The 23,511-nt window shown below is 36.8% G+C and overlaps 1 protein-coding gene across 2 annotated transcripts in view; it reads left to right on the top strand.

The window, feature by feature from the left end:
• The window catches only part of DIAPH2 (diaphanous related formin 2), a 997,375-nt gene that overhangs the window by 729,156 nt on the left and 244,708 nt on the right, over positions 1–23,511 (top strand). For both annotated transcript variants that reach the window (XM_077145442.1, XM_077145441.1), the window contains one exon: positions 15,061–15,196. In XM_077145442.1, the coding sequence (XP_077001557.1) occupies positions 15,061–15,196 (136 nt within the window). The remainder of the gene's footprint in view (positions 1–15,060; positions 15,197–23,511) is intronic.

Raw genomic sequence — 23,511 nt, 5'->3', positions numbered from 1 at the left:
GAATGAGAACCCCCTCAAACATGCACAAAGTGTCTACTTCTCATTTTAAGTCCTATTTAGAATCCCTCAGTGCTTGGTTTTCCAGCAGTGCTAACAACCTTCTATGGGAAAACATTGGAAAAGTATTAGAAAGTTTAGCAAGGCTAGAATAGAGGACTGAGTATAGGAAAATTATTTTCTTTTTAATGTTTCTTTATTGTGAAATATGTCATATATAAAAAAAGCAATAAATTTCAAAGTGCATTTTAATAAGTAGTTACAGAACAGATTTCAAAGCTTGGTATGGGTTGCAGTTCCCCATTGTGCTGGTGTGAAAAGAATTATGTACCCTAGAAAAGCCATGTTTTAATCCTGTGGTAGTTAGGTTCAGGTGTCAACTTGGCCAGGTGAACATGCTTAGTTCTGTTACTGTGGCCATGAGCCAATGGCACGTACACCTCATCTGTTGCTCATTACATCTGCAGTCAGCTAAGAGGCATGCCTGCTGTAATGAATAATGTTTGATTTAATTGGCTGGTGCTTAAATAAGAGAGCTCAACGTAGCACAGCCCAAGCAGTTCAGCATACCTCATCTCGGTACTCACACTCAGTCCAGGCCTTTGGAGATGCAGAAAGGAATCACCCCAGGAAAAGTTGTTGGAACTCAGAAACCTGGAGAGAAGGCCACCAGAGTTCACCCTGTGCCTTCCCATGTAAGAAAGAACCTCAGTCGAAAGTTAGCTGCCTTTCCTCTGAAGAACTATATATTAACTAAATAAATCCCCTTTTATTAAAAGCCAATCCATCTCTGGTGTATTGCATTCTGGCAGCTAGCAAACTAGAACAAATCCTAATCTCATTTTGTAAAGGCAGTCATTTCTTCTAATCCCTTTTCAGTACTATATGTTTGAAACTGTAATTAGATCATCTCCCTGGAGATGTGACTCATTCAAGAGTGGTTGTTAAACTGAATTAAACTGTTCAAGTGGATCTTGATTAGTTTCCTGGGAGCTTATAAAAGAGAAAACACTGTGGAGAAAGAGAGAGATTCAGAGAGAGCAGAGAAGAATGGCATAGCCATGAGAAGCAGAGTCCACCAGCCAGCAACCTTTGGTGATAAAGAAGGAAAATGCCTCCCAGGGAGCTTCATGAAACCAGAAGCCAGGAGAGAAAGCTAGCAGATGATGCCTTGTTCACCATGTGCCCTTCCAGCTGAGAGAGAGAAGACCTGACTGTGTTCACCATGTGCCTTCTCACTTGAGAGAGAAACCCTGAACTTCATCGGCCTTCTGGAATCAAGGTATCTTTCCCTGGATACCTTAGATTGGACATTTCTATAGACTTGCTTTGATTGGGACATTTTCTCGGCCTTAGAACTGTAAACTTGCAATTTATTAAATTCCCCTTTTAAAAAGTCATTCCGTTTCTGGTATATTGCATTCTGGCAGCTAGGAAACTAGAACAAGACCCTTCATCAGAGCTGCCAGCTTCACAGCGTGCCCTGTGGATTTTAGACTCTTCCATTTCCATGGTTGCATGAAGCACCTTTATAAACCTCATATTTACAGATACCTCCTGTTGGTTCTGTTTCTCTAGAGAACCCTAACTAATATAGCTTAGTACTGGGAGTAGTTCTTGAGAAACAGAGTCTTAAAAATGGGCTTTAACAATTGGTTTTCTTATCTGATTAGACTCAGAGGCACTAATGACTCAGTTTCCAATAATCGAGATGGCACTGACAGTTCATGGGGTGAGATGACAAAAGAGATAGTCAAAATATCACCATTAGATTCTGCTAATTATATACTTATATGAGGCAAGGCTCTGGGTGAGTGTTTTTGATACCTTTATGGAGTTTTGTGGAATTTAGAGGATAATGATGTTGGCTGATTGTTGTTAGATATGCTGAATACAGTGATGAGGAAAAGGGATGAGCTGAAGGCTTCAAATTTGTATCTTAAGCACTATATGAACAATGTAAAAGTTTCCATGTTTGTCTGAAAGGAAATCTTATTTCTTGTGGTCACAGAGTTGAGATCTCTGAAAACCAGAGATGGAACCACATTGTGCAAATGAGCAGATTTACAACATAAACTAAAATTTTAACCTTTCAGGGTGTCTTCTGTTAAAGTAAGGGCTTTGATTGGAAAAGAATGTGATCCTGAATCATGAGGTGGTGATAAGCTGTTGCATCTGACCCCTACTATGACCAAAAAAGAGGCACAATGCCTAGTTGGCCTGTTTAGATATCAGAGACAACATATTCCTCATTTGGGAGTGCTACTCTGGCCCATTTACCAAATGACCAGAACAGCTGCTAGTTTTCAGTGAGAACCAGAACAAGAGGAGGCTCTGCGATTGTCCAATCTGCTGTGAAAGGTACTCTACCACTCAGGCCTTATGATCCAGCAGACCCAATGGTGCTGGAAGTGTCAGTGGCAAATAGAGATGCTGTCTGGAGCCTTTGGCAGGCCCCTTTAGGAGAATCACAACACAGACCCTTAGGATTTTGGAGCAAAGCCTTACCATATGCTGCAGATAACTACTCTCCTTTTTTTTTTTTTATTATCAGTTTGGTATCTGATGTTTCATATTCATTTTGTTTACTTTATTTTTTTTATTTTTATTAATTAACGGAAAAAAGAAATTAACCCAACAGTTAGAAATCATACCATTCTACATATGCAATCAGTAATTCTTAACATCATCACATAGATGCATGATCATCGTTTCTTAGTACATTTGCATCTGTTTAGAAGAACTAGCAACACAACCGAAAAAGATACAGAATGTTAATATAGAGAAAAAAAAATAAAAGTAATAATAGTAAAAACAAAACAAAAACCTATAGCTCAGATGCAGCTTCATTCAGTGTTTTAACATGATTACTTTACAATTAGGTATTATTGGGCTGTCCATTTTTGAGTTTTTGTATCTAGTCCTGTTGCACAGTCTGTATCCCTTCAGCTCCAATTGCCCATCATCTTACCCTGTTTCTACCTCCTGCTGGACTCTGTTACCAATGACATATTCCAAATTTATTCTCGAATGTCTGTTCACATCAGTGGGACCATACAGTATTTGTCCTTTAGTTTTTGGCTAGAAGAAAGTAATGATAAATATGAACTATGACCATGTGACCAGTTACAGAAATGAGGACTGATTGTATGAATATTTCCTCCCTGTTTTGTTATTAATATTTTTGCATTTGTACATAAACAAATGCCTTGTTTTCCTCTTATCATCTGACATAAGTTGTATTGTTCATGTTATAGTAGTTAAGTCATAGGATATGAAGTTTAAGAGTGAAGGTTACCTAAGGACTTGAATATTATTAGGAGGAAAATATGTCTGTTATTGTGTACTACTTGGGAACTAAGTATGTTTCAAGGTGATGTCATAGAGCTGCCAAGTTGACAAGGGGTGGGTTGTGATGGTTAGGTGCTGGTGTCATTATGGCCAAGTGATGATCCCCAGTTGTCTGGTCTGACAAGCACTGGCCTGACCATTGCTGCAAGGATATTCTGTGGCTAGGTGATGAGCCAGAAAGCTGGTGTAGTAAATCATCAGTCAGTTGATTGCATCTATGTCTGATTATATCTGCAGCTAATGTGTCTTACCAGTGAAATAATCCAATCAGTTGAAGACTTTTAAGGAAGAAGAGAGACTTTTTCACTGCTTCTTCAGCCAGTGAGCCTTTCCTGTGGAGCTCCTTCAGACCCTTCATCAGAGCTGCCAGTTTCAAAGCCCATCCTGTGGATTTTTTTCCATTCCCATGGTTGCATGAGACACCTTTATAAATCTCATATTTACAAATATCTCCTGTTGTTTAATTTAATTTGCAAGCTTCCAGAATGTGATATACCAGAACTGGAATGGTTTTTTAAAAGGGGAATTCAATAAGTTACAAATTTAGTTATATGCTTATGAAAATGTCCCAACAAAGGCATCCAGGGAAAGATACCTTAATTCAAGAACGGTCGATGGGTCTGGAACAGCTCTGTCAGCTGGATAGTCACATGGTTGACATCTGCTGGTCATATGCATCTGGGCTCCATTGCTTTTAGCCTCTGTTCCTGTGAGGGTTCCTCACTTTGCTTCTCTGAGGCTGGCTTTTATCTCTTGGCTTTCCTTTGCTCTCTCCAGGTTCTGGCTTTCTTAACATCTGATGGAGATGTCTACTGGGCTCCAAGCATTTCTAAACCTCCGTATCTCTGTTCTCCAAGTGTCAGCATCTGTGTCAGCTCTACTCTCAAGTTTTTGTCAGCTCTGAGCACTCTCCAAAATGTTTCCTCTTTTAAAGAACTCCAGTAAACTAATCGAGACCTACCCAGAATGAATGGTGTCACATCTCTATTTATTCAAAGGCCATACCCGTAATTCGGTCTGTCACATCTCTGTGGAGATAATTTAATAAAAGTTGCTATCCTACAGTATTGGATCAGGATTAAAAGAAATGACTATGCCCACAAGAAAGGATCAGGATGAAAACATGACTTTTCAGAGGTGCATAAAACTTTGAAACCAGCAAAGTTCTGTTTCTCTGGAGAGCCCTGACTAATACATACAGTATCCTCACTTAGTTGTGCAATCATCAGCACTCTCAATTTTAGACACTTTTCCTTGCTCCAAAGAGAAAAATTATAGGTAAATGCACCCTCACTAAATAGCAAATCTAAGCCTCCCCTTAACTCTTGTCACTCCCTTCCAATTATTTACCCCTAGTATTGCTTTGGTACTGTTGATGTCTTCCTATTAATAGCATGCAATGGTAGTTTCCCCCATACCCCTCTATTATTGATTCTTTGTACAAGATTGATAACTTTGAATTACTTCATGCAAGATCTTATCTTTGTGGTGTTAATCGATGGATTACATGGCTCTACAACCCAGTCTCTCATATTCACCTTCAATATGGCAATATTACTTATAACCCCACTAATGAAATGCCATCACTTCTATCCTTTTCCTTACATTTAAGTTCAACCTCATTACCTAACTGTTCATCCATCTTTAGCGTCTGTGTATCTCTAGGTCCCCTGTACTCTACATTATAAGACTGAGTTCACCTTTGAGAGTCCTTTAAGAGGGAGACATTTTAGAAATCAGAACATTGATGTTTTGGAGATACAGAAGGAAAATGCCCCAGGAGATGCCAGAAGGATCCACAGGAGCTGGGAGAACACATTTGAAACCAGAAGCTCAGAGAGAAGGGCAGTAGACATCACCATGTGCCTTCCCATGTGATTGAGGAACCTGACTGGATGCCTGCTGCCTTTCTTCTGAGACGTTATTCTTTTCTTGGGGCCTTAATTCAGATATTTTTGTGGCCTTAGAACTATAAACTTCACAACTTAATAAATTTCCTTTATAAAAGCCAATCTATTTCTTGTATATTACATTCTCGCAACTTTAGCAAACCAAAACACCCCCTAGTTAAACACTCTCTGTGTTCCAGGCACTGTCTTAATTGCTTTATATACAGTTTCTCATTTAAATTACCAAAGAACACTATGAAGTACAGGTATTTTAGAAATCAAGAAATGAGGCTGAAATCAGTAAATGGCCAAAGAGGTAAAACATGATAGTTGGTAGAAGAGCTGGGATTTAAGCCAGATCTCTCGGTCCCTAAAGGCCATTCTCTGCTCACTAGGGTTTGCTGTTCTACTTCTCATGTTTAGATTATGGGTCCTATATTAGCTAGGGTTCTCTAGAGAAACAGAATCAGCAGAAGATCTCTGTAAATATAAAATTTATAAAAGTGTCTCACGTAACCATGGGAATGTAGAGTCCAAGGTCTGTAGGGCAGGCCATGAGCTGGCAGCTTCAATGGAGGTCCTCAACAAACTCTCAGGAGAGGCTGACTAGGCAACCATGGAGATGTAAGAGTCCAAGATCTGTAGGGCAGGCCACAATCTGGCAGCACCAATAAAGGTTCTCAACAAACTCTTAGGAGAGGCTGGCTGGGCAATCGTGGGGATGTAAGAATCCAAGATCTGTAGCAAGTGATGAGCTGGCAGCTCCAGTGAAGGACCTCAGTGAACTCCCAGAATTGGCTGGCTGGCTGAAGCAGGAAGAGTGATTGTCTATTCTGAATCCTCCTTGAAAGCTGTCCAGTGATTAGATTAAGTATCACTCTGCAGAAGACACTCCCCTTAACTGATTGCAAATGTAATCAACTGTGGATGCATCCAACATGGTCATGATTTAAGTCCATGAAATGTCTTCGTAGCACGATAGGGCAGAACTTACCCAACCAGACAACTGGGCACCACTGCCTGGCCAAGTTGACACATGAACCTGACCATGACATGTTCTGAATTCAAGTGAACAAAATAAACAAGACTCTTCCCCATTACTTTTATGCTAGGCATAAAATTACAGGCCAGGATATTAAAAAATGTATATCATCAAGAATATACATAAAAAATGAAGGCTTAGAATCATCATAGTTATCTAGGAAAGATAAAAATTGAAAATATCCATGTGTTAGTTTGCAAGCTGCCAGAATGTGATATACCAGGACTGGAATGGCTTTCAAAAGGGGAATTTAATAAGTTACAAGTTTACAGTTCTAAGGAAGTGAAAGTGTCCAAATTAAGGGACCAACAAGAGGTTACCTTCACTCAAGAAAAGCCAATGGGTCAAGAACAGCTCTGTCAGCTGGAAGTCACCTGGCTGGCATCTGCTGGTCCCTGGCTCCTGGGCTCTGTTGCTTTCACTCTCTGTCCGTGTGGGGGTTCCTTACTTTCCTTCTCTTCAGCTGACTTTCATCTCTTGGCTTCCCTTGGCTCGCTCCAGGTTCTGGCTTGCTCAACATCTCATGAAGACATCTGCTGGGCTCCAACCATCTCCAGACATCTGTGTCTCTGGTCTCTGAAGCAATAGTTCTACAGGTGTCTATATCTGCTGTCTCTGTCAGCACTGAGGCTGCTGTTATTTCTTTAGGCTCTGTCTTTCTCCAAACGGTTTCCCCTTTTAAAGATTCTAGTAATCTAATCATGACCCACCTAGAATGGGTGGAGTCACATCTCTATCTAATCAAAAGATTATACCCACAATTGGGCCTGTCACATCTTCATGGAAATAATCTAAAGGTTCTAATCTACAGTATTGAATCAGGATTAAAGGAAATGGCTGCCTCTGTAAGATTGAATCAGGATTAAAACAAGGCTTTTCTGGGGTATATAATACTTTCAGACTGGTACAATCCATATCAGGGCTTCTTAAATTTAAATTTTAAATGTTCTATGCTATTTTAACAAAGGTAATTACAAGAAAAAATTAATATTCTGAACCAGCTAGCATAAAACATAAAGAAGGTTAAAAAAAGCTCTAAAAGTGTTGTTTGAATGAAAAATAAGCAAGAACCAGGTGCTAAGAGACTTCAAAATAAAAAATGTGAAGAGAATTTCACTTATTTCACTGTTTTCATTAAAAATAATATCTTGGTGACTCACATTTAGTGTATAAAATGATTTTCAATATAATACATACCAGAGTTCTTTATATTGTTGCCAAATCATTTGGCTCAGTATCATTTGCAAATCTTTCTAACAATACTGATGAATGAATAAATACCCAGCAGTGTGATCACAGTATATACCTCTGGCACCAGAGTTACTTACTGATTTGTTCACCAGGAAATTCCCAATTTACATTATTTTAAGGTTGTATGTCTCTACTATTATAGAGTTTCTGATACTGTAATGAAGTGAAGTGTGGCTAAGTATATTCACACCAGTAACCAGAATACCCAAAACTCAAAAAAAGTAAACAAATATATTTCTAAATATTTTTTTTTCTTTTCATGAGTATGGATTTTTTGAAATCACCTTAGGTGCCAATAATATGCTAAATTAAAAAATCATGTTCAGTATGTTTTTTGAAGGCATACTGTATCAGAATGCTACATTTCTAGTCATAGGCCTTTTCCTTATGATTTCCAAAATGGACGATGGGAAGAGGGAAGGAGAATAAACCATTGAAACAAATGTGGTCATTTGTATCTTTATGATGAAACCTTTACTCTCCAAATTTTCAGATGTTTCTGTCACACATAAAAGGTACAGTTGCCATGTATTGAGTATTTATTCTGTACCAGGCATTGTCTTAAGTGTTTTACATAAACATTAGTTTCTTTAATTGATTTAAAGACCCTGTGATTTAAGTAATAGTGTCTCCTTTCTGCAGATGTGGAAACTAAAACTCAAAGAGAAGTAACTAATTTGTTAAAGGTCACACAGCTTTTAGGATAAGTAAAGAAGCTTGGATTTGAAACCAGTTTTGTCTGCCTCCAAGAGCCATTCTCCTAAATGTTCTACGATTCTGTCCCTCAAATACACCTTTAGCTTTCATTGAGATCAGTCATTGCTTGTAAAGTGCTCTGCAGTCAGCACTGAAATAGTATGCCCTTTGAATTTAATAGAATTAAGTAATGTTTTGTAGTGGTTGTGGTAGTGGTGTTTTGTTTTCAAATAGCACAAGGTTGGAAGATGCTGGCTTCCTGTAGATCCGGAATGAAAGAGGCTGGCATCTGAGCCCCTTGGAATTTTCTGAACCAGTTTGATGCATTTCTTAAAGCTTAACTGGAATAAATGAGAGGTCTTAGCATTTACATGAGCATCTTTTACATATGACACTTTTAGTCCATAGGTCCCATTTGTTAACAATGCATAGCAAGGGAAATAAGATTTCCAATTTATTCATATTTTCCAGCAAGCAGTAGATTTTAGTGAGAGATTTAAAATTAGATTGGTGAATATATTTTGCAGAAAATCCTAGAGACATTTTAGTTATATTTTTCTCCTTTTCTTTTTTTTACCTCACTCTTGAAAAATAGATGTCACTAAAAGTGACTTTCTTGTCTGTTAATCTATGTCTTACCTTGTGTGAGGTTACTACCAAAACTCTTTCTCAATTAGCATCCTTTTAACAGAACACAGTCCTGTACAATGACATAATCTAACCAATTGATATCCCCAACACTAAGAAATAATGATTGATGCTTACTTGAGATGATGTTTAAGTATTCAAGAGTTTGTAAGAATTCGAGAGTTTTGCCACGCAAAGGAGGACTCCAAGAGACGTTCTCTCATGCAACACGCAAGGGGTTTATTTACCACACATGCGTGGGGCTCACTGAACACGCAGGAACAGAGAGCCCCTAGCCTGGGTTTGGGGAAGCTTTTAAGGGGGAAGAGGAGGGGGGTGGGGGTCGAGCATGGGTCACAGGTGTTGCTTCATGCAAGAAGCAGATAATGATCATTTTCACAACAAGCATTTCTGGTGCAAGGAGTCATGGGGGTTGCGAGAGGCAGATAACCACCCCGGAAGGTCCCGAGTTGTTTTTCTTAGCCTGATGGGGCCCATAACTCTTTCCTTTACAATCCTTAACTCACACCAAATGCATAGCAGTGAATATAAAATGACACAAATGCTTTTGCTAGATATTTCTATCATTCAGAAGCTAAAATACATGTAAATAGCTAAATTAGGCAAGAAAAGTTAGCTACTGTTAAGTTTTATAAAATCCTTCTTTATATAAGAAAAGTTAGCTACTGTTAAGCTTTATAAAATCCTTCTTTACAAGTTAGTGTTTTAAAATGTTTAGTGAGTCTTGACAAATATACTGTTCTTAATCACAGTTGGTTCTTTAAGGGATTTTTTTTTTTACCGTGACCTCAAATTTGCTCCTGTTGGTTTTGTTCTTTTAATTATTTGGGTTTTGTTTTTTAGGAATTAGGACCTTAAGAACATATCCCATCCCTCAAAAGAATGACTTAAACAAAGTCTTGAAATTTCTTACCTTTCATTCTACTAAAACTAAAGATTGTTGATATGAGACTGTCTAGTTTTCCAGGGCTGCTATAACAAATACCAAACAATAGTTTGGCTTTAACAAGAGGGTAGAAGTCAAAATCAAGGTCTCAGTAGGCCGCACTTTGCCCTGTAGTCTGAAGTGTTCTGTTGCTGTCTTGCCACAATCCTTGCTGTCCTTGGCTTGCATATCTGTCTCTGTCACATAGTGAACTGCTTCATTCTCTGAGCTTCTTTTGACTTCTAGCTTCTACTAATTTATGGCTTCTTCTGACTTCCCTTTGCTTATAAGGACCCAAGTTATATTGATTAAGGACCACTCTGATTCAATTTGGCCTCACCTAAATAGGATCTTTGAAGAGCCTACACCTGACTCACCTTCACAAGTACTGTCAGATTAAAAATTGGGTTACACCCACAGAAATGCAGATTAAAAACTGAATATCTTGTGTGGGACACACAATTCAATCCCCAATAGAAACCATACTTAGTTGTTATTTTCCTCCCCACCTTCTGCCCCTGCCTTTGAAAGAGAATAAATTAAAGAAGCACATTTACAAACATGTTTCCCTTCCCTGATTTCCAAAAATAAAAATACAGGAGGAATATTGTCTTCTTTTCAGCATGACACCTTTTCATGAAGACAGAACTAGTGACATCAGAACCAAAATCTTCCTCCACAATCTGTTTTATTTGAAAAATACTTATCTTTAGTGATGCTTTCATTTATTTTCATTAATGCCAAATCAGGGAAATTATCTCCCTCTTCAGTTTTGGTCTCCTTAGGATTATGTTTGCTGTTTCAAATTGTTTGATCTTTTTGTAGTTAAATCTATTCCTAAAACATTTAAGATGTAAACTGATGTTTCATTTCATCCTTTACTAGATCCATGTTCATGTTTTGTTAGTATTTACAGATTGTAAGCCTCCCTCTCATATAGAAATTCAATCTATTCACATATGCCACATTCATCCAATAGTGATTCTTTGATATTAATTATTCCCTAATTTTTTCTAAGCCAAATTATTTCAGTTTTGACTTTTATATAAAGCATTTTTTTAGTTTTACTCTGTTTTCAAGAAATAATGAAGAAAGATATATGTGAATAATGCTACAATCATATTATGATTCAAGTCGACAGACCACATAATATCTATCAATAATCCATATCAGCATTTCTACTCTTAAAATATGGCTTATATATTAAAAAAATGTCTACTGGTTTTATTAAATGATCTTAGTCTATTAAAGGATGCTTATAAAAAATTAATACAACCTTTGAAATAGGGTTGCCAGATTTATCAAATAAAAATACAGAATGCCCAGTTAAATTTGAATTTCAGCTAAACAATAAGTTTTTAGTAAAATTATGCCCCAAATATTGAATGAGACATACTCATACTAAAAAAAAAAAATGTGTGCTTTATTTGAAATTCGATTTTAACTGAGAAGCCTGTATTTTACCTGACAATCCTCCTTAGGAGGCATCATGGTGTAGTCTAAGTAAACATAGATGTTGATGCCAAGCATCCATAGATGATTCTGGTTCTTAAGTAGCTGTATAGCCTTGGGGATATCACTTAACTTACCTGGACCTAAGTTTCATTATCCTGTAAAAGGAGAACAAGCCTTTATTATAGGTTTTTTGTAAAGATTAGAAATTATATATTTAAAACATCATACAAATAATAGATTTTCATTAAAGAGTAGCTGTTATTATTATCAGAACAAGGAAGAAATACAAATTTCAAGGTACTTGAAATTTAATAAACATGTCTTGAGAGTCCCTAATGACAGCGCCCAGCAATTAAACTATTAAATTAATAATAAAAGAGTACTCCCAGATATTGGTGACTGTTTACCGGATCAGAGATTTAACTAACCGTTAATAAACTATACATAAGCATTAACCTCTGTTCTCTCCTCTGTGACTTGCCTCTCCTCTCATGTTACTTACTCGCTTAGTTTGCCAGCGCTGCTGAAATAAATTACCACAGACTAGTTTGCTTTAATAACAAATTTATTGCCTCACAGTTCTGGATGCTGGAAGTATGAAATCAAAGTGTTTTCAGGGCCATGCCTCCTCTAACTTTGTATAGTTCAGGTGGTGGCTGGCCAGCAATCTAAAATGTAACCCCATCTCTGCTTCCTTCACATAGCCATCTCCCTCTCTATCTGTATATCAGATTCCTGTCTTTCTATAGACATTTCCTCTTCATATAAGGACACTAGTCATATTGGATAAGGGCCCATCCTGATCCAGTTTGGCCTCATCTTAACTAATAACATCTTCAAAGACCCTAGTTACAAATATGTTGACATTCACAGGACCAGAGTTAGAATTTGAACATGTCTGTTTATGAGACACAAGTCAGTCCATAACATCAACAAAGATCATACAGCTTGTAGTATCAGGGCTGAAAATGTGTTGCCTTTCCATATTGTCTCACCCACCCCTGAATTACAATTACGTTTCAGTCCTTCTTTCTCAAACTACTTTTTAAAAAATTTTGTTAGTTTTGTTTGTTATTTATTTTTATTGAGATATAATTTACATGCCATAAAATTCACAATTTAAAAATGTACAGTTCAGTAGTATTTAGTATATTCACCAGAATCAGATTGTACAGCCATTACTACTAATTGCAGAACATTTTCATCACCCCAGAAAAAAGGCCCATACTTGTTAGTAGTCACTCTCCATTCCCCCACCCTCCCTAACCTCTGGCTATCAGTAATCTATCTTCTGTCTGTCTTTTGAGAATATTACAGGAGTGGAATTTTTGGATCATATGGTAACACTATGTTTAGCATTTTGAGGAACTACCAGACTGTTTCCAAAAGTAGTTCACCATTTTACATGGTCAGCAGCATCATACAAGGGTTCTGGTTTCTCCACATCATTGCCAACATTCGTTACTATATGTCTTTTGATTATAGCCATCCTAGTGGATAAGAAGTGGCATCTTGTTGTGGTTTTGATCTGCAGTTCCCTAATGATTAATATAATAATTTTGACCCTCTTTTCAAGTTTGTATTGGCTGTTTGTATATCTAATTGGGAGAAATATGTATTCAAATACTTTGTCCATTTTTAAATTGGGTTATCTTTTTACTGTTGAATTGTAACTGTTCTTTATATATTCTTGTCAGATATATGACTTGCCAATATTTTCTCCTATTCTATGAGTTGTCTTGACTTTGATGAACAGAAGTTTTACATTTTGATCGTTCAGCTTGCCTATTTTTTCTTTTCTTGCTTGTGATTTGGGTGTCATATCCACATTGTCTTTTCTTTCTTGAAGAATAAAGCAAACACCAAACACTGAATGACGATATATGCGTTCTATTCTATCCTTGAAAATATGTAGATGTCTGACTTTGGGCAATTATTTAAAGTCATTTGGAACTCATTTTCCACATCTGTAAAAAGAAAATTGGCTCAGCAGAACAGGCACTTTGTGATCTTTTGTGAATGCATTCTCACTGTGAAACCCTCTAGGTTAAAGTTCTCAACCTGGGGTGATTTTGCCCCCTAGGGGATATTTGGCAGTCTCTGGAGACATTTGTTGTTGTCACAATTGGGGAGAGGTACTACTGGCATCTATTAGGTAGAGGCGACGGATCCTGTTAAACATCCCACAATGTGCAGGGTGGCCCCCCACAACAAAGAATTATCTAGTCCAAAATGACAATAGTGCCAGGATTGAGAAACCTTCCTCTAAAATGACTCTATTTTTCCAGTTCATTTTGAGTGGTAGGCCTTGAGTTTCTCCACAGAAGCTAGATAATTTTGTGTTCTTAGCCTAATGCTAGGGTTATTAGCAGTAGAAGAGGGAGATATCTTTGGAAGTAGTGTCATTTAGATTTTGTAGAATGAAATCAATTTTTGAATTGGAGATTTTTTGAAGTCAGGAGATTTTTTGGAACTTTTTAAGTTTTTTCAGTGCTATTTCATAAACTATTGGGTCTTTTTGAATGAAGGAAAAAATTCAATAAAGACTTCTTTGGTCAAGACCTTGTGGTTGTATTTTTGTGATTGAGTCCCTTTCTTTAGAGTTTCTGAAACAAGATAGTGTTTGTGAAACAGTTTGCACATGCAATAAAGTATGTTTATATATAATCAATCTGATGAGGAAAAAAACACAACAACTTGATGGGAGGAATTTACAGTTGATTTTTCTGAACTCAGAGGAAGTTAATATTTTTATTCCAGCTGATCCATTACTTCAGCTTTTTCCACCATCTACTGGAAAGTGTTAATTCACTTGAGTTCCACAAATAATCTATCCCAAATAAAACCAACTATAGCTTGAAATATGTTTCAGCATTTCCAAAGATTTTGGTATGTAAAAAGTTATTAAACTTGCATATGTTCATTCTCTGTGATATTGCCAGTTGTTTCATGCCCTGCATCGTTAGATGCAAACATTACCACCACACCATTACCATCCTGAACTATACTTATAATTTCTTGAGTATAATACATCTTGGTCTGTCTTAAGTACTTCAGCTCTTTTCATTTTTCCTCATGACAATCCTATGAGGTATTGTTTGTTTGTTTTTAATCCCCATTTTACAGGTGAGGTGAAAAACATACAATAAAGTGGTAAAATACTTCATGAGTCATATGTCTCTATTAAACCTTTCCTTGTGTATTGAGACTATTTCCTATTTCAATGATAGAGAAAGTATATTTATTGTTAAATCTTAAATATTGGTGTCCCTTATGTTCTGGTACCCCATAATAAGACAATTGAATTCTGAGTTATTTCTCTCTTTCTCTCTCTTTTTTGTTTAACAAGAAAAGATATCTTAGAATTAATTATTTGTTTCTCTCAAAACTACGTGTGTACCTTGAGACTGCTCTAAATCCTTCCCATCTCTGCATATTTATGTAATTTTTAAAATGTGCAACTCCTCTAATAAGTAATGCAAGGATTTTTGTTTAACTTTTTTTCTTTCTTGATATTTTTCTACTCACAACTTTATTATAATCATTACCATATATGGAATTATTTTTTTTAATCTGAAACACCATTTTAAGTTACATATACTTTCAATATCACTCTTATATGACAAGAATAATGCCAAGTAAGAAAAAAAAATCTTGACAAACATACAAATCTAAGCTTTTGAACTAGAGCCAAATACAAAAAAAAAAAGAGAAACAGTCATGTCCACTCTAATACTAGTAGATTCTTCTGCCTAGGAAATATCAAAATTTCTGAAATTTAAGTTTAACTTTGTTTTTATATGCAGGAAGCAGTAAAAGAAAACAATAAGAGAAGGGAAATGGAAGAGAAGACAAGGAGGGCCAAGCTTGCAAAAGAGAAAGCCGAGCAAGAAAAGTTGGAACGGCAAAAGAAAAAGAAACAACTCATTGATATGAACAAAGGTATGAAACTATTTCCAATTTTTAAAAGATGTATATAATGCATAAAGTGAATAATTGTCATATTCCTGATAAAAATTTCACAGTGTAGTTACTTGTGTCAATTTCTTTTATGATACAATCTGTATTTATTTTTACCCTATGCTGAGCACCCAGGATATTTGATAACCAATGCAAGGTAATATATTGCTGAAATAGTCTTTTTCTCTTCATTTATTTTACCAAATTATATTATGTTCTAGATGAGGCAATGGTGTGGGAAGAAGAGGGTGATACAAAAAGAAGAAAATCGGGCTCCTAATTTCATTCTGCTGACATGTCTGTTGACAAAGCAGTAATATTTAACTCTTCTTTGGGGGCTTGAAAATGTCAAATCGTAATGGATATTGATGTCATTATTACATGTCAAAAAAAAATAGAGAGGAGCATCTTGTTCTGCCATGAATCCAAGTGCAAAATGCTGGTATGTCTGCATAGTACAAAGTAAATTGTTTTCTTGGTTAGTAAGGAGAACTATATTAAATATGTTTTGTTTTTAAAAGAAGAGAGGAGAAGAAAGTGATTGGTGCTAGGTATATGTGTTCTGAAAATTTAAGAATGAAAGCCTTTGCCATCATAAGGGCTAAATAAGTTTTAAAAAAAGCAAAACAATAATAATAGCAAAACCTGAATAATATTCAAGATCATATGATTAATTAGACCACTGATTACTGAAGATAACATAGTAAAAATTGCAAGCACTTATATATAGTGTCAATCATTTGCCAGTCACTGCTCTAAGACTTTTGTGTGTTTTAAGTCAATTAATCCTCACAACATGTCTTTGAGGTAGATACTATTATTATCCTATTTTCCAGATGAGGAAACTGAATCTCAGAGAAATATAAGAACTTGCCCAAGAACACATAAATAGGAAGTGTTAGCAACAAGATTTGAATCCAGGTAGTCTGGCTATAGAATCTTTGTATGCATCTGTACCTTTTTCAAAGATAATGATAATGGTGGTGGTGGTAGCAGTGGTATTGTTAATAATAATAATAGCAACAACTAAAATTCATTTAGCACTTGCTGGGTGCTAGGAGCTTTACATATATGAACCCATTTAATCCTCACAATAAACCTATAAGGAAAGTGCCATTAGCTCATTTTAAGATGAGGAAACAGAGGCATAAAAAAGTGAATAACTCTGTGACCAGAGTTAATTTTTAATTTTTACTTGTGTATTTTAATTATAATAATTAATTTAAATTATTAGTCATTATTAAGTATTCTGCAGTAATGCCCATTAATGGTGAAACTTCTGAAATGGTATCTATACCATTAATTATATTCTTCACATCTTTAAAATATATACACCTTTTCAGGAGCTAACTGTAGTTTGTCTTTTCTACCCAGTAAACAAATATAATGCTGAGGGAAGAAAAAAATGTAACATTATATAAACAGCAGAGGTAAAATAAAGTGGCATCCAGGTAATTTAGCAAACAAACCTCATAATTAGGATCAAGAGAACTGGTCCTGACAGAAGGTAACTCAATTAAGATGTAGTGCTAAGGCACAGTATGATGATGTATATTTGTAGTTATCACTTAAAAGGTAATCTAATCAATAGAAAAGCCCTGAAAGTTAGTTCCTTTGAGTGCTTGGAGGAGTTGTGAGAGAAGAGGCTAGAGAGATAGGAAGGAACTGATCTGGAATACTCTTTTGTGTTATGCTAAGGGTCTTACCCTGAAAGCTGTGGGAAGCCTATGAATGTTCATATACTGCAAAGTGATGTGCTCAGACAGGATTCTTAGAAAGATCATTTTGACAGAGCATACAGAATGGATTGGAAAATGAAAGGCGTGAAACAACAGAGCTTATTAAGGTATTGTCATAGTCATGATAAAGAAATGGTAGTGGTCTGGTATAACACAGTTGCAGCAAGGGTTAAGTTTCTGACCAATAAGAGGGTATTGTAAAGAAATGACAGACCCTGATAATTAATTAGATGTGAAAATTGAGGGAGGGAGACATTAAGAAGGGTTAGACCCTTCATGGAAAAAGAAAATGCGGGAATAGAGCAGAATTGGTAGAGACAGTTACAATTACTAATGTCATTTTGAACATCTTTAGTTTTCAGATGCCTTGTAAAGACTGCAAATGTCTATTGTATGTGTAGGTATGAAACTCAAGAAAGAGCTTGGGACTAGACACACAGAATTGGGAATCACTGGTTATTTGATAGTTAAGTTTATGAGTTTGAATGAGATCACCAGGGTAAAGTAAAACTGAAATGTTCTCAAACTGTTTGGTCTCAGGACCCCTTTACACTCTTAAAAATTACTAAGGACCCCAGATATCTTTTCTTTATGTCAGTTGTCTCTGTTGACATTTACCATGTTAGAAATTAAAACTGAGACAATTTTTAAATTATATATTTATTAATTTAAGTAAAAACAATAATAAACCCATTACATATTGTTTTAGCAGCTAGGAAACTAAAATCATACAATGAGTTAGTTTAACAACAGGAATGTATTTGCTCGTGGTTTCAGAGGCTAGAGGGCTTGCTTCTTCCTGCAGACCATATTTTCTGTTTGGTTGGCAATCTTTCAGATTCCTGGGCTTTTCTGTTACATGACAAAGCTCATGTTGATGTTTGCCTGTTTCTCCTCTGAATTCTGTTGACCTCCAGCTTCTGGCTACTCCCAGTGGCTTATGAAGGATTCCAGTACTCCAAATTAAAGCCCAGCCTTATTCAGTTGGACCACATCTTAACTGAAGCAGCATCTTTAAGAGATCTTATTTACAATAGTTCACACCCATCAGAATGTGAACCAAGACCAAGAGCATGTACAGAATGTTGATATAGATAACATTTTTTTTTAAGGAAAAGGAACTATATTTTCTAAAACCAAAAGAAAAAATGTGAAAGAGAAAAAAATTGGTGTTTCAAACTGTTCAAAGTCTGGCTTAATAAAAGATAGCTTGATTCTCATACCTGCTTCTACATTCAGTCTACTGCAATATTATTTGTCATGTAGCCTCTGGAAAAATCTCCTATACTATCATGAAAGAAAAAGGCAAAAAATGTCAATATTGTAATGAAAATACTTTTGGCCATATAGATCACCCAGGACCCCAGGAGTTCCCAGACCACACTTTGGTATCTCTGGGGAGCATGCTAAAAAGAGAAAGATGTTAAAACAGGCTCTATTCAAGTTTTTGTTTCTTCGTTGAAGAGAAGTTGTGAGTTTACAGAACAATTATACGTAAAATACAGGATTCCCATATACCAGTCTTCTTAACACGTTGCATTGCTATGATACAATTGATGAGAGCACCTTTTTTATAATTGTACTATTAACTATAGTCCATGGTTTAAATTAGAGTTCATTATTTTTGTTCGCAGTTCCATGGATTTAACTTTTTTTTATTCTAGTACCATATATACCACTTAACATTTCCCCTTTAACCATATTCATATATATGTATATATATATTCATATTCATATATATATAGCAGTGCTGTTAAATTTCACAATGTTGTGCTACCATCACTACCATCCATTACCAAAACATTTCTATCATTCCAAGTGTAAACGCTGTACATTTTAAGCTTAACTCCCTATTCCCTATACCCACTGTATTCAGTTTTGTGCCAAGAACATCTCTCTCCCATACCCTACTGCACTCCCCAAGGTTTTATCAACCTTTCACCATTTCTATAAAAAAATGCCTATAACAGAAAGGAAAAGAAATTAAGGACCTATTTTCCAAGATTTGGCTGATTACCTTTTTGAATATGATTGCAATCATATGCTAACCATACAAATAAGTTTATACACTAAGGCTCAGCTAAGTGATCTGAACATGAAAGACACATTTTAAATAGTATTTATCTTTTGTGTGTTATTAACCTGCATTTATATATCAATTAAATAGTCAGCTGCACTGTTAGATTTGTGATCTGTGCTGGTTTGAAAATGTTATGTACCCCAGAAAGAGCTATGTTCTTTTAATTCTAATCCAATCTTGTGGAGGCAGACCTATTATAGGGTGGGATCTTTTTATTAGTTTATTTCCATGGAGATGTGACCCACCCAATTGTGGATGTGACCTTTCTATTAGATTATTTCCATGGAGTTCTGCCCCTGCCCATTCAAGGTGGGTCTTAATTAGTTAACTGGAGTCCTTAAAAGAGCTGACAGTGAACAGAGAGGTGGGGCCAGGTGACAGACATTTGGAGACACTAAGCTAAGGGATAAAATCCAGAGTTTGCCTCAGAGAAGGTAATAAAGGACCCATATATGCTTAAAAAAAGAAAGCCACTGGAATCAGAAGTTGAAAACAACAGAACTGGGAACAAAGACCAGCAGATGACAGCCGTGTGCGTTCCCACATGACAGACATTGGCCTTTTTTCGGAATTAAGGTATCTTTCTCTGGATACATTAGTTTTGACATTTTTATGGCCTTGGAACTGTAAACTAGTAACTTATATAATCACCTTTATGAAACCCAATCCATTTCTGGTACATTGCATTTTAGCAGCATTAGCAAACTAAAACATGACCGATACATTGCAAATACTTATTTATTTGTAATATTATTTTACACTCGGAGTATATGCATGTTAGTACGTATGAATATGTTTCAAAAATACGTAGTCTTAATTAAAAAAATGAAAAGATGCAGAAAATGAAGAATAGAATAATAGGGTTCAGTGTCAAGATAGAGCTGTGTCCATGTATTTCTCAGGGAGTGTCCTATAAAATGTTTTTTATGCTGTTGTCAACTAGGTGGAAGTCAATTGTAGATATTCTGAGAACATTGGAGGAAACATGGTAGAGCCACATAAATGTGAATTCATGGAATGTGAAAGCCAGTGGAATATGTGAGAATGAGATTCAACCAGAAAGTTGATTTATAGAACTTTAAATATGTCCAGTTAATATATTATAATCTTCCTTTTCACTGAAAGAGAGATGATATAGAACATTTGATTGCCATTGTGAAATACATATTATAAGGAGTATAGAGGAATTTCATGCACAGATGGCTAGAGATACATACCATTGGTACCAGAGGATCTTAACTATGACAAAGGTATTAAAATAAATGTAAAGAAAGATATTTTGAAAATTACAAACAATTTTAAAAGCACATGCACTCTTTTGTAAAGTTTATATTTCATATCAACTTAGCAAAATGGCAAGCTCCCTTTTTAAAAAGAAAATCTGCTATGGTCCAATATAGCTAATAAGTAACAACACCAAGATATATTTATCTAACGTGCAAAATTATATACATTAATCAAGGAGTAACATTGTAGAATGTAATTATTCAAAGAAATAATAGGATAACGCAAATACAAAAGATTATTTCTGTAATCTAAATGTGATCAGCTGAGCTCAGAATTAAGTAAAGATAACATGAAAACCAAGCAACCAGAGAATTGTCTTTCAAGTTAAATCCATAAAAATACCATGTTCCAAGCCTCCATTTGGAGAGAATTGGCTATAAGAAGACAGAAACCATGATAATAAATAGTATTTCCTTGTTTGTAAAGAAAAAAAAGACTTAATTATAGGTTAAAGAGATAGTCTTGTTTTTTTTAACCTTAAATGGTATGACTTAAGAGATATTAAAGCTTTTATTTTTAAAAAATGGAGATCAGTCCTAGCTCTGTTATTTAGTAACTTTGTGACCTTATTCTGTCCCTTTGTCTCTTTATGCCTCAGTTACCTCACTTGTAATATAGGATAATGACATTTACCTCCTGTAGCTTTAGTGAAGATTAAATGAGATAATTAACACATATGTTGTGTTCAGTACATAACACAGAATCTAGAATATGTTAGCCACTGCTGATGAAGAAATAATTATTTTGTGCTTACTGAAGAATCTGAAGAACATTCAGGGCATAGTACCTACCCCTAAGAAGCTTACAGTTTCGCTTGAGATGACACAGAGCCGAACCTGCACAGTAAGGTATATAATCAAGTATTGATATACAATAGAGATTACTTGCTCTGTAAAACTATTTGGAAGAGCAGATCAGTGAGGTCTGATAAAGTGACTTTAGGTTTTATGGCAAAACCTAAGTACAGTCACTGTACTTAAAAGTCAAGCTAGACCCTAAAGAACTGGTAAAATTTGGATAAGCAGAGGGGAAACTGTACAAGTCAAATGAACTGACATCAGCCATAGTGCACATCAGCATGTAAGGTAGGACTTATGTAGGATATGTTTAATGTCCCACAGGAAAATATATCATAATGATTAGGAGTGTGTGCCTTAAGTTCAAATCCTGTATCTACAATTTACTAGCCATATAATCTTGGAAAAGGTATTTAATCTTGCTGTGCCTCAATTTCCTCAACCTTAAAATGGAATAACATTAGTACCTGCCTCCTGTTATAGTAAAGGCTAAATGAAGTAATCCATGTACAATTTTGGCAACTAATATCATTCATACTTTAATCTGTACATCAATTATATATTGATGTCTTTTGGCCTATTACCAGTCTCAGATAAATGCTTATATGTTCAGTAATATTTTCTGTTCCTGTCATTGTTCTTGTTGTTATTGATAGAGGAGGGTTTGAATGGGAAAAGCTGTTGGAACGGTTGGATGGAACAGACTGTAAAGAGACTTCAGTGTCACACGGGAGAGTTGCAAGCAAAAGATTCACTGATGAGCAAGAGGAATATTTTTACCATTAGAAATTCTGTATTGATGGTTTTTTGACATATTTGGTTATTTCATTCATCCAACCAATATTAATTGCACCATTTCCCAATTAGTTATAATTAGAGCATGCACACTAAATACATCATTTTTTTATAAGTAAAATTGAGAAAGCCAATAGAATAAATATAATCTAAAATGTGTACAATAGTATTAAACTATGCAAAGTAGTTTGTATAATCTATGTTCTACTTCAACCTTTGGTTATTTTGGTTTATATGATAATTAATTTAGGGACCACTAAAAATTTAATTAACTAATTGATTCTGGAGGTAGAAAAAGCAAACTTACTAAATATTTGCAGTATTTGCAAATAAATCTCTTTGTTTTCATGTTTAAGAAAGTCAGCAAATTAACCTCAAAGACTTGGAGGAAGCAATAAAAAAAGTATATTTAAGAAAGTGATGTTTTCTCCGCCGGCCCGCCGCGCGGCGCCCACGCCCCGCAGCAGCCGAGCCGCCCGACCTCCCTCCCCCCTCTCTTTCTCCGCCGGCCCGCCGCGCGGCGCCCACGCCCCGCAGCAGCCGAGCCGCCTGACCTCCCTCCCCCCTCTCCTCCCCCTCCTGCTCCGGCTGCTCTCCAACCACCACGGTGCCCTCTTCCCCCGCCTTCACCGTGCTCCTCCGCCACCAGCCTCGATAGCCTTGCCGCGCTCACCTTTCCTCCTCCAGAACAACTACTGGGGGAGTGGAGATAATACAGAGCAGCTCCCGGAGCCACGAGGGAGATCAAAGGGACAGCGTACCCCATCCTGGAACGGCTGACTATCTGGGAGAACCAGCTCCGGTGAGATCACCAAGGGGCACGGGCTTTCCTGGGTGGGACGGCAAGCAACCGGAGTCCCTCCCTTCCACCTTCCCAGGCCAGCTGGTAGAACTGGACAGGCGGTCCCCTTAGGCCGCGGCGGCTGGTGCCCCCACCACACGAGGCCCCCTGGAACAACTGAGATAGTTGGGTCGGAAATCCCCAGACTGCGGAGAACAGTGACCGGGGGATCCTTTCCAAACACGTGACTCCCCCGTCGGCTGGGAACAGTGCACTCTCCCGGGCTGCAACAGCTGGCGCCCTCCCGCCACGCTTGGTGCCCCGGGCCGACTAGCTAATTTGGCCGGATGCTCTCCTGTGCTGCAACGGCCGGCGACCCTCCCCGCATTCGGAACCCCAGGCCGGCTGGCATTCTTCCAAGACGCTTCGGCTGCCGAACCTCCCCTACGGCGAGAATTTTCCAGAGTTAAAGGACCTACAGCAACTTTCACTGGTGGAACCCACAGACAAACGTGTGCCACGAGCGCCACCTACTGGGCACGATAAGAAAAACAGAACCAAGAGATTGCACAGAAAAATCTTTCAACCTGTGGGGTCGAACACCCAGGGAAATCTGACTAAATGCCCAGACGCCAGCAGAAGATAACGGATCACGCTCAGAAAATTGAACATATGGCCCAGTCAAACGAAGAAACCAATAGTTCAAATGAGATACAGGAGCTGAAACAACTAATGCTGAATATACGAACAGAAATGGAAAACCTCTTCAGAAACGAAATCGATAAATTGAGGGAGGACATGAAGAAGACATGGGCTGA

Source organism: Tamandua tetradactyla, chromosome X (genome assembly GCF_023851605.1).
Source record: "Tamandua tetradactyla isolate mTamTet1 chromosome X, mTamTet1.pri, whole genome shotgun sequence".
Lineage (NCBI taxonomy): Eukaryota > Metazoa > Chordata > Mammalia > Pilosa > Myrmecophagidae > Tamandua > Tamandua tetradactyla.
This window is presented reverse-complemented; position numbering and strand designations above follow the sequence as displayed.